This window comes from Bison bison, unplaced genomic scaffold (genome assembly GCF_000754665.1).
Source record: "Bison bison bison isolate TAMUID 2011002044 unplaced genomic scaffold, Bison_UMD1.0 scf7180017864330, whole genome shotgun sequence".
In the NCBI taxonomy this organism is placed as follows: Eukaryota; Metazoa; Chordata; class Mammalia; order Artiodactyla; family Bovidae; genus Bison; species Bison bison.
This window is the reverse complement of record NW_011494902.1, coordinates 9470563-9487848: the sequence shown is the minus strand read 5'-3', so window position 1 is coordinate 9487848 and position 17286 is coordinate 9470563. Positions and strand designations below refer to the sequence as shown.

General features: G+C 32.6%; 1 protein-coding gene across 1 annotated transcript in view; it reads left to right on the top strand.

Moving 5' to 3' along the window:
- LRP1B (low density lipoprotein receptor-related protein 1B) overlaps positions 1 to 17286 on the top strand; it is a 1806191-nt gene that overhangs the window by 1499756 nt on the left and 289149 nt on the right. Inside the window, exons 54-57 of the mRNA XM_010853706.1 lie at positions 3348 to 3488; positions 4611 to 4798; positions 11268 to 11451; positions 14521 to 14606. Coding sequence (XP_010852008.1) covers positions 3348 to 3488; positions 4611 to 4798; positions 11268 to 11451; positions 14521 to 14606 — 599 coding nt within the window. The remainder of the gene's footprint in view (positions 1 to 3347; positions 3489 to 4610; positions 4799 to 11267; positions 11452 to 14520; positions 14607 to 17286) is intronic.

Below are 17286 nucleotides of genomic sequence, written 5' to 3'. Positions count from 1 at the left end.
TACAAGAACCATACTGGAAAATGTTTATAAAAACATCTTTCAATTTCAGAACTTTGTGAAGTATCTTGTACTTTAAAAACAATATATGGCTGGCTAGTTCAGTCTTATAGCCAAATAAAATATTTTAGTGAGAAAAAAAGAATACAATTCACATAGATACCAGAAAATATACATATTTAACATTTTTCTTTTATCTGTTTGCATATGTTTATATTTGTTAAAAATTAATATTGTTATTTTGAAATTTATCTTGTCACATATATTTATCTAATTATCATGTGTTTATAATGTGTATATGAACACATATATAACTTCTGTGATAAAATTAGTATATTAAAAATTTCCAGGTGAAATTGAAATGTTATGTAAACCTAGTACTTTTGTAAAATATTTAAATGTATGCATGAATAAATACAAAATGAAAATCCATGGAATAAATCCACATATACCTATGAAAGGCAATAATTTAGTTTCCTTCCTATGTCCTGCTTATCCAATAGCTATAACCTTGGCTTTTGATATAAACTTCCTTGAGATCAGTGGATATCAGTTTTTATACCAATTCACCATTAAGTCATGGATTCAATGTGATATTTTAAAAGCTAACTCGTAACTCAAGATGTAAATCTGATGCTAGAGTTATATCTGATTGAATATATTTCTCAGCTAGACATTATGCTTGGTTCATATGGAAATGAATGAGACAGAAATCTCACTAGAAAAAAAAATTATAGATGAACAGGAAAATCAAGAGTACAATATAGAACAATAACATTCATAGTCATATGGGAATAATAACAATCACAATACACAAAGTCAGAGATGAGAAAATAATTTTGGGGGCAGTAAAGAACAGAGACAGGGAGTGTTAGTCAGTGGAAATCATATTTAGATGCTACAGAACATGACATAGTGGTTAAAAATATGGACCCTAGAGCCAAATGGCCTGGGTCCAATCCTGATTCTGCCAGTTACTAACTGTGTGACCTTGGAAAAATGACTTTTATCTCCCTGCACTTCAATTTCTTTATCTGCAGAAATATATATAGTAACATTATTTAGTTCTTAGGACCGTTAAGAGAATTAAATCATTAATATTTGTAAAGTACATAAAACAGTTCCAAACACAGTAAATCCTATATATGTTTATAAAAACTATAAATTGACATGGTTGTGGAATAGCAATTAGTCTTTGGTGAGGTCAGTTGGCGTTAGAAGTTTTAGATTCTAAAAAGTCTCAAATACAATGTTAAAGAATTTGTATTTAATTATTTTGCCTCACTTGGCAAGCACACATTTTAAAAACAGGGGAATGTCACAGTTAAATTTGAACTTTAGAACCATCCTTTTCAGCAGAGTGGATGAAACAGTGCTATGAGGGAGAGGAACCATAAAGAGTTATGATAATTAGCACTGTGATTTTGAACTAAGGCAGAAATGGTGGAATGGAAAATGGAGAATTGGGTCAGAATTCATTTACAGTTACAGATGGAGGGTAAAGTACAATTTCTATCTTGGATGACTAGGAGGATGGCATTGATATTAATGAGTTTTAGAATGAAGTTAGGAGGCAGTTTTGCTGATGCAGGAGAAGAAGGATGTATCAAATAATTAATTTTGGACATTTTGAATATGCAGTGTTACTCAGATAATCACATGAAGCTATACAGTGAGTACTTGAAATTTTACATCTAGATTATGATCAGGACAAATAATATTAACCTAGTGACCATCAACATAAGGATGATATTCAAAAATACGACAAAGAATGAGAATACCCATCACTGTAGAAACGAAAAGGGGAAAACCCTAGACTGAAGGTTGAAATAAGGGCTTCTTCTCTAACAATTTAGGGTATAACAGGAGAAAACTTCATACAGAAAGAGGGGGGAAAGGAAATAGCAAAAGCAAAATTAGAAGTCTGAGAGAGTGTATTATGAATATTAAGTCAGAAAACTATTTCCAAGGTAGAACAGACAATACCTTTAAGCACTGCAGAAAGATGAAGCAGATAGGAGCCAGAGATGCATAAATTTACCAACTATCACTTGAAATCTATTAGCTCTAAGAGGAATTTCAGAGTGTAGAAGTTGCAGAAATGAGACATTAATAATGAAAGTTGAACTGGAGATAAGTAAGTGAAAGTAAGATTGAGTAGGGACTGGATTGAGCAGGGAAGAAGGGTCATTGTTGTTGAGAGTTGTATAAATAGATTTTTATTATTATTGGACTGGAAGACACTTGAACATAGGTATTGCATGAAGAAGAGGAGCAAGTGAAGGAGAAGGAGGAAAGAAATACTAGAGAATCAGAGGGTTTTTTAGAACTATCTAGTTTTGCCATGCAATATAATAAACATTTTAAGTAAATAATTATTATTGAATCATTTTTTTTCTGTTGAAATTTTATTTTTAAGCCATAAAAATCTTATTTTCTCACTTCAGAAGTAAAATGTTTGCCCACATTTACCAGAAAGTTTGCAAAAGAAATGACTTTTTTTTAATTGCTTACAAACTCAGGAAGAAATCAAATCTGAAGCTTCATAATATTTAAAATCAAATGAGTTTTACTTATAAACAGACATAGATATGAACATTAACAACTGATGGATTGATACTATGATTTGAGTAAAGCCTTTTAATGCCTCTAAGAATCAATATGTAGGATAATTACAATAGTTTTCTGCTTATTACTCTATGAATTGGCTTTTAATTTTCTCATTTTAACAATTTCTTTACACTTTCAGTGCTTCTTCCCAAACATAAACATGACATTATAGCTTCTGAAAATTATCATTATAATCCAGAGTCAGTTCATCCATATGTTCTAGTATTCTACCTAACCAAGTTTAGTCTTGAAAATAATTTTTAATAGCTTTGATTTTGTTTTCCATTCTAAGGAAAATCTTTAGGGTATAGACAATAAGTAAACAGAGATTATATACTCATTATAAATTTTGTTATGTGTGTGTATATATATATATTTATATATATATAATATATATATAATAATTATATATATATATATATACACCCATGTTGCATATGTATTTTGTTATGTGTATATATATATATATATATATACACATTTTGTTAGCAATATATATTTTTTTTCCTTAGGTCAAAACAAAATAGGAGTGCCTTGTTTCCAGCTTTTTTTCTGGTCTTTAATCCTATTTTTCCAACCACAAATATCTCTTGCAATTATTACAACTGCCCTATAAAGAAAAAGGAAATATCTCCCATAAGATGCCTGGGTAACACATGGTTAATTAGGTTGAGTGCACATTATGATTGAAGTTTTAATAAATATCTGTTATGTGAAATAAAATGTTTCTTTGCCTGCAGGGTACCGACAATGCAATGCAGAAGAGTTTAGCTGTGCTGATGGGCGATGTCTCTTAAATACTCAGTGGCAGTGTGATGGAGATTTTGACTGTACAGACCATTCTGATGAGGCACCTATAAACCCAAAGTGTAAAAGCGCAGGTACAGAATGTGTACAATACTATGCTTATTCCAAAATTGATTTTTTAAGGCAATACTGTGACTCATTTTTAGGTTCATGAGGTATTCACTGAGAGAAAATGCAATTAATTATGTGATACTTCTACTGACACCATGCAATAGAAGCATCCTGGTAATCCACCTTGTTTTGGAGTTAGTTTTAGAAATGTGAGTCTGTGCCACAGATATGCATCCATCATCCTGTTGCTTTAAAAAAGTCATTTTTCTTAATACATTATTTAATGTGAAGATAATTTCCATGTATGGACCTATTTGGTTACTTTCCATGTATGAACCTTTTAAATAGAACATTTAATCAAAAAGGTTGAGATTTACTGAGATAAAGTCAGTATTATTCAAACTTAGGCAAAATGAAATAAATTGCATATCATTTGAACAGAAAATAGATATGTAGCCAAACTTGGTCTATTTTTCACTTTACCATTCCAAAGATTGAATACCTAGTTATAAATTTTAGAATAAACCCAATTACTTTTTTTTCTCACATAGTTTACATGTTAATAGGCATTCTTGTATCATGTATTATAATGAGTAATGTTTAAATCATCAGGTTTTGAATAGCTGCAAAACCTGAACTCCTTTCCATAGCTATATTTGAAACAACTATTATTCACCACAAGTGTCTTTTTATGCCCAGATTTTAAAATGTCAATGTTATATTTCCAGGAAAAAAAAAGGAATTTAGGGATATCTACCTATTCCAGATTCTTAATTTTCAGTGACATGCAATTTCTCAGAGACCTATGACTTGAGGAAAATGTCAAGCTATCATTACACTTTTGAACTCATTCTTCACAATATAAATTAAGACAGAAATACTCCATTAATTTTGCTATTGATGCTTATTTTGATTGCTAATTTTCAATATAAAGCTATATTTGCAGTGTTTTGAACATGAAACTGTTTGCCCTTGATTTTCTTTGTATATACAATATTACACTGAATATAAAGCACTTTATATATACCTATATTTACTATAATTTTTGTCTAACAAGTTATCATATTTGTGAATGTTTTCAGCAATTGCAGTATAAAACAATGGCATGCCCTTTATGTTCCATTTGTTTTATTTTCTTTTTCCAGAACAGTCATGCAACAGTTCATTTTTTATGTGCAAAAATGGCAGGTGCATTCCCAGTGGAGCTCTTTGTGACAATAAGGATGACTGTGGTGATGGCTCAGATGAGAGGAATTGCCATATAAATGAGTGTTTGAGTAAAAAGGTCAGTGGATGTTCTCAAGATTGTCAGGACCTTCCTGTCAGTTATAAGGTAGGTACTCATCAAAAATAGAAAATCATGTGATAGGTTAGAATTTGAGATAATAAAAATTATTTAATTCAATATAGCTGTAAGACTGAAAGTCATTAGATTATTGTTAGTTAAAAGTATTTAAATGGAGAGTTTCTATACAAGTGAACCATAATAATAGTGTGGTATATAAATAGAATATAATCATGAAGACAAAAAATTCAAAGTGTTCAGCTTTCTAAATAAATGGTAATCATAAAGAAAAAAATGTAAGTATAGAAAGGTCAGTGTTTGAGAAAGATACTGCTGTTAATAGCTGGGTAAATATGCATACTGCTCTCTGAAATTCCTATTTCTTCCCTCATTTTCCCTCTCATACATCTTTGAAATAGAATGGGCTGATCATTTATATTTTATCACAACACAGGAGAATGCAATATTTTTTTCAAATAAACAGGAATAAAAAAACAGAGTACATGAATTATTAGGACTGAGTGCAGGTACACTAAAAGATAAATCATGTCTAATATCCTAATTGCTTTTTGTTGGTACCACTTTCCTGAAGAAGGTGATTCACTGACAAATTGACTGACAGAAATAGCTTTAGAAAACATCTCTATTTTAGTATGTTGAAATGGAGGATGCATACAAACTAAATCTTTAAGTGGTATTTTAGGTTAAAATCAATTATGTAAATATGGGAAAACCTCAGTAAAAGCAATTCAGTTGGAAATTAGTGATTTTAACTGGACAATAGCTCTGTATGAATCAGCAAAAGAACATGGCTTCAGTGAAACACAGAGGCCATCTAATCTAGTTAGGAGTAGTACAGATATCAGTAGAATTTTGTTCTACTGAATTCTGTGATGATCAGGACATACCTGGGGTACTGTGCACATCTAGGGACATGACACTTTAAGAGGAATTTTGACAAATTTTACTGTATCCACATTTGTGCATCCAGTGGCATCAGGGGTCTGGAAAACACACCTTTGGAAGAAATTGCACCAAGAGCAAAATGGCTATTCAGCTGTATTTAAATATATGAAATTCTACCCTGCTGTATTCAAAACGGATATCCAACAAGAACCTATTATATAGCACCTAGAACTCTGCTCAATGTCACCTGCCAGCCTGGATGGGAGGAGAGGTTTGAGGGAGAAGGGATACATGTATATGTATGGCTGAGTCCCTTTGCCATTCACCTGAAAGTATCACAACATTGTTAATTGGCTATACTCTTACACAAAATAAAAATTTTAAAGTTTGAAAAATAATTTTGAAAGAGTCAAATAAATAAAAATGGCATTAATAAATACATAAATATATGAAGTACTGGAATAGGGAGCATATCTTGTCTGAGTTGTTTCAAAGGTTGGAATTAGGAGTTGGGAAACAGAGTCTGTTCAATATAAGGAAGATGTTTTGAACATCAGAACTCTTTATATTGGAAGGAGTTGTCACCTTTCTTATGTCTAAGTGTTTCATCTGGGCCTAAGTGACTTTCTTTAAAAGATGCGAGAAAAAAAAAAAAGTATATTACAAAGATGCTTGGGCTTTTAACTGCCAGCCTTGACATTCTATGACAGTCAGTTCTATCTAATGGTAAATCCAGCCAAACAACCATTCTGTCATTTATAACATCTGAATTTCTGTTATTATGACTAACTTAATTAACTACTTTGGTCACTGTATATGGATATAACCTAAAAAGTATAATAATCATTTCCCCTGTGTTAAAATAGAGATGAAAAGTAAAATACTAAGAAAGTTATGTTTATTTTTAAAGTTTTTAGACCCAATACTGTATTAAGAAGAATTATTTCAACTTGTAAGACTTACACAACTGAAGCAACTAACCACCCATGCATGTAAGACTTAAAACACAAATGCACAGACTCATCACACTATACTATAGGTAGAAGGAAGCAAGACAGATGAGCCAGGACAGCTCCTAATGAGCTGAGTAGGTACCAGATAATTAATTTTGGTAGTACATATTTTGAAACCTGATGAAGCAGAAAAAATATTATTGGTGATTTATGTTTCAATGCAGAAATATTTCCCCCCAAATCAGGAAATGTGTTATAAAATTATAAGAGGCAATGGCTATAATTTTGTCATGTTATAAATAATAATCCATTTCTATCATATATTATGTATATCCATTCACTCATCTATTTAAATGCCTAAACTTAAATTTCAAAGTAGATTTATTTGTTTTTAATCTATCATAACAATATTGTGATAAAATTTAAAAAATATAGAATATGAAATGGTCACCCTTTGACATAACATTAAAAGTAAGGATTAGTATTTTTTAATGGCTACATGTAAAGAGTGCTGACTTCTTAAAGATTCCATATGTGGAAAACTACTTTTGGTAGAAATAGTTCTTACCCAGAAAATCATGTTAAATTACACTATTTTAATTACTTTATAAGATTCCTCACACTGAAATAATTGTTTATTGATACCTTTAAAATATCAGTATTTTCTGTTTGACTTCTCTGGAGTCATAGAATGAAGTGAGAATCTGAGTTAAAATAGACATACTAATTATTTTAAAAGTCAGTGTATATGATACCTGATAAAATTGCTATGTATATGCTCTCTAATATAAACACATGTCAAAACTAATGTAATGGATAAAATAAAACATCTACTGAGGGAAGCAAAACCAGTTAAAAAATGAGAGGTAGGAGGGAGGTTCAAGAGGGAGGGCCATATATATGGTTATGATTCATCCATGTTGATGTATGGCAGAAACCAACACAATATCATAATTATCTTTCAATTTAAAATAAATAGGTTAATAAAAAATGAAAATGAGAATAATGAATAAGAAACTTAAATATTCAAAGAAAATATTTTATATATTGTGTTATTTATATGTATATACATGCATATATATATATAATATTTATGGTATATCCTGGAAAAGGGAATGGCTACCCACTCCAGTATTCTTGCCTAAAGAATCCCATGAGCAAAAAGGTATGGTGGGCTACAGTCCATGAGTGACAAAGAGTCAGACACAACTGAGCAACTAAGAATAATCACACTTTTATGTTATATATGAAAATTTAATATGTATCTGTTATATGTTATATTTCTGAATATTAATTTATAGGAGATTGAACAAAAATCTTAATTACAAAATAATTCTCTATTTTGGAGAAAAATGTTAGCTGATGGATTTCTCTTTTTTCAGAGAATGGGGAAAACTCTACAGTAAACTATTTCTCTTTACAGTATCAGCAAAACAAGACAAATCCTACTGCAAATTATCCAATAAAATGAAAATTTCTTATAAAAGCAAAATTTATACCTTCTGGACTGTGAATCACTTGCACATTTGCTGTAAAACAAATAACAATCGATCCAACTATTCAAAAGGGAATAATAACACTTAACTAAAAAAGCAAGAATCTTATTTTGATGGAAGGGTAACTTACCATGAGAAAATAAATGTACTTTAGGGAGATAAATGAATTTTAATGTATATAAGATAATCAATATTTTCAAATATCACTTAAAAATCTGCAAAGAAATTTTTCTGAATGTTATAGGAAAGCTTTGGACAGCTATATTTGTTTCTAGTAATATGTTTCTCTAAAAAATTAATATAAATAAAACAATCAGAAATAGTTCTTAATTATGAGGAATATTAACTTGACATTGAATATATGTCTCACTTTCATAAAGACTATATTTTTAAATGAAAGTGAAACATTTTGAAACCATTCTTTTTTAACTAAATATAGATGAATCTTTCATCTTTTATCTTTGTGGACAAAAATGATTATTATTAATTTTTCATTCAATTTATGAAAGTTATGTTAGTAGGATTTCTCTTAAATGCCTTTTAATTATTTGGGGGTAAAAATGATTTTGGTAAAACAAGGTTAATGGACCTTTAGAGAAAAGAACTGAAACATGTATATTATCATATGTGAAACAGATCACCAGTCCAGTTTCTGATGCATGAGACAGGGTTCTCAGGGCTGGTGCACTGGGATGACCCTGAAGGATGGGATGGGGAGGGAGTTGGGAGAGGGGTTCAGGATGGGGAACACATGTACACCCATGGCTGATTCATGTCAGTGTATGGCAAAAACCACAACAATGTTGTAAAGTAATTAGCCTCCAATTAAAATAAATAATTTAAAAAAATCTCTTTCACACTTAAAAAAACTTGCTGTTAAATATAGTTTAATTTGTTTATAGAAATGCCCACCCATTACACTTGATAACTTTTACAAATTTTACCTTCAAGAAATTAATTTTCCATAAATATGTTTTTATCAAACCAGCTAGTTAGTGTGATAGTTCTATAACCTGACATTAGCCATTCAAAGTAGTTTCCCCAAACCCTGTTAGAATCGGGACACTTATTTGTTTCTTGATATAATACTCTTTTGAGAGGAATGTAATGCATTCTATAACACATCCTTTCACTTTTCCTTAAGTGCCCCTTGAATTCAGCTCTATCCTGTGTCTGCCTATGTGTCTTCTGGCTTCCATATGATCACATGATCTAATTTTCAATTGTTTCAGTGATATCTTTTTGCAGCCTGTCAATTGCCTTTTGAAAATTTTGTTGTTGTTGTTGTTGTTTAATTTTATTTTATTTTTAAACTTTACAATATTGTGTTAGTTCTGCCAAATATCGAAATGAATCCGCCACAGGTATACATGTGTTCCCCATACTGAACCCTCCTCCCTCCTCCCTCCCCATACCCTCCCTCCGGGTCGTCCCAGTGCACCAGCCCCAAGCATCCAGTATCATGCTTCGAACCTGGACTGGCGACTCGTTTCATACATGATATTATACATGCTTCAATGCCATTCTCCCAAATCTTCCCACCCTCTCCCTCTCCCACAGAGTCCATAAGACATTGTGTAAAATATACAACTTAGAATTTACCATTTTAACTATTTGTAATTATATTTCAGTGACATTTAGCATCTCTCTCTCACACACACAGTCTCTTTTGTATTTTGGACATAGCATAAGCACCAATTCCCCTGACTTCCTTATCTGGTGGTAGGATGAGTCTTCTCAAGGAAAGTAATACTGTCAAAAGCTATGATCTGATGAGGAGAATTTGGGAAATTATGTTGTGGCTTTTGCTTTGATTTGCTGGCTTGCTAATGGATTCTGGAGATTACAAAATAAATCCTCTGTAATGGTTTAGAATTATTAGATAAATATTGGTATAAATATTGAAGATAAAAGTGCCAAGGAAGTAAAGAGATTCATTTTTATGTAAAGGGACTTGGAAACATTATTCATTTATCTTTTGAGCACTTTCAGGTGAAGCTAATGGTCCTTCTCCACACAATGAACACCATTTTTTGTACTTCGAAATTCTACCCTTCAATTATTTGTTTGATGATTATTTAATAATAAGCACACATGTCTCTCTCTAATATTTTGCAAATAGATACATAGGTTCAAATGTTTGTAATGAATACTAGCTTTTCTTAACAATTTAGAGTTCCGACTTCATGTTCCTTTCATGTTCGGTACTCACAGGTTCCTTTATTCAAAGGCTATATAGGATAGTCTTAAGGTTAATATGATCATAATCGTATGACCAATTATAAGTTCATTTTGTGTAATTATAATTCCCATATGCTACCTGGCAGGTGCTGAATATACAACTGAAAGACCAATCATAACCCCTCATTATTTTCAGGAATGCAAAGACGTACATTGCATGACATTGTACTGAGAACTGATATGCCAGTTAGTAAGTATCACATAAGAGGGTTGTATAGAACATGATAGAGATACCAAGAAAAAATATCTGATGATGCACATTGATTTAATTTTAGTGGAGAGACTGTTAATTTTATTATTTCTCCAGGCAACAACATGTTTGATAAAGGAATCAGACCCTGCCAATAGATAGTAAATAAGCCTTAGTATTTGTTAAAAATTACAGCAAGAGCAAGCTCTCCAACTGGCTTTATCTACACAATTTCATCCTTGTGCATCTAGGTTTCTCATGGGTTAACTGATAATAGTGTCTACATCATAGATTTCTGTAAGACTCTAATGAAATTAAACATATGTGACAGTATTAGTAAACTTTAGAGCTCCATATAATGCTTAATCCTTATGGTTGTTAAAACAGCCTTCTAAAAATTCAATATAATGCAAAAAAAGAAAAAGAAACAGGAATTTGATGATTTAGTTTTTCCTTGCCATTCTCTATCCACCATGGCTTGCTGATTAACGCCAGTTAACTTTTGTAATCTTGTCAACCTCAGAAGGTCAAATGAAGATATTAGGGAGAATGCTTTTTAAGCATAAGCTGTACACCATATATGTAATTCTGATTAATTGCTGCAGGATAGAAAAACTTGGCATTGTCTATTCTTCAATGATTTTCTTGCTTGAATCATGCTAAATGGACATCCAATAGGAAGAGACAATGACAATGGTATAAATTGATTATGCTCATTTTTCATTCTCCAGTGCAAATGCTGGCCTGGATTTCAACTGAAGGATGATGGTAAAACATGTGTAGACATTGACGAATGCTCTTTGGGCTTTCCGTGTAGCCAGCAATGCATCAATACATATGGAACCTACAAGTGCCTCTGTACAGATGGATATGAAATACAACCTGCTAATCCAAATGGCTGCAAGTCACTCTCAGGTATTGAATTGAACTTGTCCACTGATCCAGCCCCAGTTATACGTATGAATCCTCGATTGCATAGCTATTCTTATGGAATTCATTCCTCCTTGATGTTGCTAATAAGTCAAAATTCTCCTCTACTTACCTTGATTGAGAATCCATCGCTCTGATTTTGTGTGTTGTCCACACACTGCTCGGTTTGTAATACCATTACAGTTTGGTCTTGTGAATTATTAAGTGTTTTGTAGATTGTGAGAACAAGTAAAAAAACTAGCACTGCTTTCTGCTGTATAACAAGCTCTTGGGAGCAAGTTTGGCCAAAACTATTAAAGAACCTGTTGTGACAGTGTCCTAATAATTTTTTTTCTTCTCCCTATACCACACACCCTCATATATGTGTGCCAAGGAGAAAACACATAAATAAGAATAATAATAACAGTTATAATGATGAAAACAGTAGAAATAAGTCATCCATGTAAGACTATGTGAATTCTTCCCATGATTAGACAAGTATTATTAAACTTATGTTTATTTCCGGTAGTGTGTTAAACTTAGTAAGGCTGAAAATTCAATAAGACATGTCCTATAACTTAAAACAAATTATGATTCATCAGGGGATAAAACCATGCTCATTAAAATGATGCAAAATAGTATATAATAATAACCTAAAAAGGGCAAAAAATGGTGTTAACTTGTCTCTATTCCTCTTGCTTTGATAATGAGTATAATGAATCAAATAGCATTGCCAGTTTCTCATATACATTTATGTTGATGACATTTAAAGCAATAGATGTTTTCTCATCTACTTTTATCAAATAAATAACAGGATAGAAATTAAAATGTTAAGTTTTTAACTGATTACAATTTTGCACACATGGAGAAAACAATAACTCCTTTAAATTTTTCATTCCACTCTTACTTATTCTTGGAGTATTCACCTCTGAAGCAATTTGCATATTATTTGAAGCCCATTGTTTTATTTGCCAGGATACCGTTTTTTAATTTTTTTTTTTTTGCCAGCTCACTGCTTACTATATTATCATTTACTGTATTATTACTACAGTAGTATTATTAATAGTTAACATTTCCATCACTTCACATAATTACCATTTCTTTTTTGTGGTTAAAACATTTGGGACCTTAGCAAATTTCAAGTCTTCAGTTCAGTTCAATAGCTCAGTCATGTCTGACTCTTTGCGACCCCATGAATCGCAGCACGCCAGGCCTCCCTGTCCATCACTAACTCCCAGAGTTTACTCAAACTCATGTCCATCGAGTCAGTGATGCCGTCCAGCCATCTCATTCTCTGTCATCCCCTTCTCCTCCTGCCCCCAATCCCTCCCAGCATCAGAGTCTTTTCCAATGAGTCAACTTCTCATGAGGTGGCCAAAGTATTGGAGTTTCAGCTCAGCATCAGTCCTTCCAATGAACACCCAGGACTGATCTCCTTTAGGATGGACTGGTTGGATCTCCTTGCAGTCCAAGGGACTCTTAAGAGTCTTCTCCAACACCACAGTTCAAAAGCATCAATTCTTCGGCACTCAGCTTTCTTCACAGTCCAACTCTCACATCCATACATGACCACTGGAAAAACCATAGCCTTGACTAGACGGACCTTTGTTGGCAAAGTAATGTCTCTGCTTTTGAATATGCTATCTAGGTTGGTCATAACTTTTCTTCCAAGGAGTAAGCGTCTTTTAATTTCATGGCTGCAGTGATTTTGGAGCCCCCAAAAATGAAGTCTGACACTGTTTCCACTGTTTCCCCATCTATTTCCCATGAAGTGATGGGACCAGATGCCATGATCTTCGTTTTCTGAGTGTTGAGCTTTAAGCCAACTTTTTCACTCTCCTCTTTCACTTTCATCAAGAGGCTTTTTAGTTCCTCTTCACTTTCTGCCATAAAGTCCTCATAAAATTAAAGTGATTACCTTTTTCATTGTTTTTTCTAATATATGCTGATATTAAATTTGCTCACCAGGGACCAAGTATATAAAGCATTTTAGAAACAAAGATGTTTAAAATGAGTTTTATCTTTATATATACGAATCATGGTTAGATTATTCTTATTGTATTTCCTAGATTCTAGAACAAATAAGATATTAAAGCATGTTGAACAAATAAGAAGGATATAGACTCCTACTTAAAAGAAGCCCCCAGGCGCATGGAAAAAATTCATATAGGCAGTGAAACTCTTGGAAGTTATTCTGAGAGCATAAGCCAGTTATATGGTTATCAGGAAGGAATTTTCAGATTTATTCTGGCCTAGAGAATTCTATTTGGACTATGTAATCCATGGGGGTCTCAAAAAGTCGGATGCGACTGAGTGACTTTCACTTTTCAGTAGTAGGAATGTTTAGCTGCACTATAGATTTCTAAGGTGAAGTTTATACTTCTCAGAATTTCATTTAAAAATAAGATTTTGTCCGCCTCCATCACCCCTTTCCCCCAGTAACCATAGGTTTGTTTTCTACATTCGTGCCTCTACTTCTGTTTTGTCACTAAGTTCATTTGTATCATATGAGAAAGTAGGTTTGACATATACACTACTATACGCTACTATAAGAAAAAAACAGATAACTAATAAGGACCTACTGTATAGCACAGGAAGCTCTACTCAATATTCTGTATTGACCTATATAAGAAAAGAATCTTTTAAAGAATGGATATATGTATATGTATGTGTGTGTGTGTATATAAATATATATATATAACTGATTCACTTTGCTGTATACCTGAAACTAAGACAACATTGTAAATCAACTGTATTCCAATTTAAAAAGAATGACAAAAAGCAAGATTTTAGCAGTATTTTCCACTAATTTCAAATAAATTAGATAATTTAATATTCAAGAAACTTGAGGGAAAGAGAGGGATTTGGAATTGTCTAGATTTTCTGTACTGCACACGTATCTGCTTTCTTTTCATAGTATTATCAACAGAGGTGCTCAGTATGAATTTTTTAACCATTAATTTACAGAGGGCACTGCATTTGAAGTTGCACTGCTAGAGTAACTAAACTGAAACTAAGCCAAGTTGAAAACCAAAACTACTAAAAGTCTAACATGTTTTTTGTCTTGGTATTTAGATGAAGAGCCTTTTCTAATTCTTGCTGATCATCATGAGATAAGGAAAATTAGCACCGATGGCTCCAACTACACACTTTTAAAACAGGTATGACATTTCCATGATAATCTGCTAATATTTAATATGGTCACTCCAGATATAGTTAGAGCTGTAGCAATACCTCATAATCAGAACTTTTGAAGCATGTGTGCCTATAAGATTACCATAAACTTTGTTTTGTTTGAATTGTCCGAGTCTTCCAACTTGTAATATCACACCATATCAAGGAAAGTATAAGATGCAAAATATAATTAATGCAAGGAAAAAACTATCTTAAAATATCTAAAATACTGTCTTAAGAATAGCTAGAGAAGGTGTAAAATTCTTTTTTAAGGTATTTTGTGCATTAACCAAGTTGCCCCCCACCCCATCCATGAGATTTAAAAATAAACATCTTTTCCAGAACTTTAAGTTTCTGTTCATAGAACTAAGGACTAACATGGGATTGATGATTCCTAGCCTTTAAAATTTGGAATTAGCAAAGGAGTAAAAGTATGACTGTAATCCAGTTGTGGTTTAAAGGTTATGAGATGCATATATTTAGCCTTACCGTGGTCATCCCTCAACCCATCTACTTCGAGAATCTGAACTGCTAATCTGTTGTGATGCTTAAGTTCCATTGTCAGTGTTTATACGTACTATTTGGGATGAAAAGGAATGATTTTCACTTATGACAGAATAGAAATGTTAATTGCTTACCTCAACCTTTTTGTTTTTCCCTCTCAATCTACAGTGAAAATAACATAAAATCAAATCACTGAACTAGACTGGTTATTACATGGGCTAGAGAAATCATAGTTAATTTTAGCCTATCTTTAATTGTCAGGAAAAGTAGCTTCTTTGGAATGATTGGGCTTGTATCTGTCCTGCTGCAAGCTTGTCTTTGCCCCAAAATGTGCAGTAGTGACACGATTATGTGATAGCACTGTCTAGAACAAGTGTGCCCAAAATAAGGATGTTTCATGTTCTCATAGTATGTTTATGCCTGCATGAGGCATTAGATGATAAAGGTCATCCATGTATGGATTTTTCAACAACATAAAGAATGCTTAACTAAATATATTTTTTTCACTCTCTCATGGGTACCTCCATTCCTATTGTTAGAGTTTCATCCATACTGCTTAGGAATTTAGTCTTACTTTAAGTGCAAATATTTGTTAGCAAGTGTGATGTTGGCTATTCCAAAAAGAGTTTGATTTGCCAGCTTCTCTCTAAGTCACAGATTGAAAATGAAATTTTCACATGAAAATCCAGATTTCTGGCTATTCATGAAAAAATAGGACAGTGTAGCATTGCTGGGCTCACATCCCTGAACGGGCACAATCCCAGGTGGGTGGCAGCTGCCACTTTGATATAAAACCCATGCTCTCAATTCACCAGTGTCCTCAAACTTTCTGTGTGCTTACATGTATACTTGTCTTATTCAGGAATGTATTTGAGGTTTAGACTCTTGCTCTTGAGTTTGGAGGATGCCACCAATATCCACAGTATTGCACTGCCTCTTGTCTCTAATTCTGCACCTTAAGAGATTGAGTAAAATATAAAATATTTTTGTGTTTTTTATAAAAACTAAAATATATTTAAAATATAAGAATTAGATAACCATTTCTTTAAGAGACGAGTAATATCCATAGGTATTAAGTTTACATAACTGCTTTAAACTGGCATTGTTTTTATTTCCCCAATGTTTTCTACATTATTTAACTTACTTCTTCTGCACGCTCAATTGCTTCAGTTATGTCCCACTCTCTGTGACTCTATGAACTGGAGCCTGCCAGGCCCTGTGTCCATGGGACTCTCTAGGCAAGAATACTGGAGTGGGTGGCCATACCCTCCTCCAGGCGATCTTTCGAACCCAGGGATCAAACCCTCATCTCCTGCACTGTAGTTGGATTTTTTACCACGGAGCCACCATAACATTTTAAGCTTATATCAAGCTTAAAAAATATTGAAAATTATCTTTTTGTCTTAAGAGTATATCCCCACACCCTCTGTAAGCATGTCTATACCTTAGAAGTTAGGTGTACAAACTATTGAATTTCTTGTATTGTCTCTGGAATTGACATGTCTCTTGTATTGACATGTTTATATTTTCTGTTTACAGTATTTTTGCTTGTTTTCAGCATTTCCTCTTTTTAGACTCTCTCTCAAAGGGAGAAAAGTTCTCTTTTTAGAATATTCTATTTATAAGCTTAGATGAAAACCACAAATTTAACTAATACAGTAAAAGTATTTATTGTCATCATGAAAGAACTGTAAAAGAGCTTCAGTGGCAGCTTCTTACTTTATTATCCAACCCTGTTAGTTGAGACATTTCTGCTGCTATCTTTTTTTATATATATATTTTTTATCTTTTCATATTTTGGCTAATATATTATCAGAGATTGTTCTTAATGGATCAAAATGATTTTTTCTCTGTGCATTATCTATATCCATCTTGTACAACCAAACCATTTTAATGCACACATTCTTTTAGTGTTTAACTTACTGGTGATAAAATATTAGACTGTTGCCAACCAGAGATCAAATTCCCAACATCCGCTGGATCATTGAAAATGCAAGAGATTTCCAGAAAAATATCTATTTCTGCTTTATTGGCTATGCTAAAGTTTTGACTGCATGGATCACAATAAACTGTGGAAAATTCTGAAAGAGATGGGAATACCAGACCACCTGACCTGCCTCTTGAGAAACCTGTATGCAGGTCAGGAAGCAACAGTTCGAACTG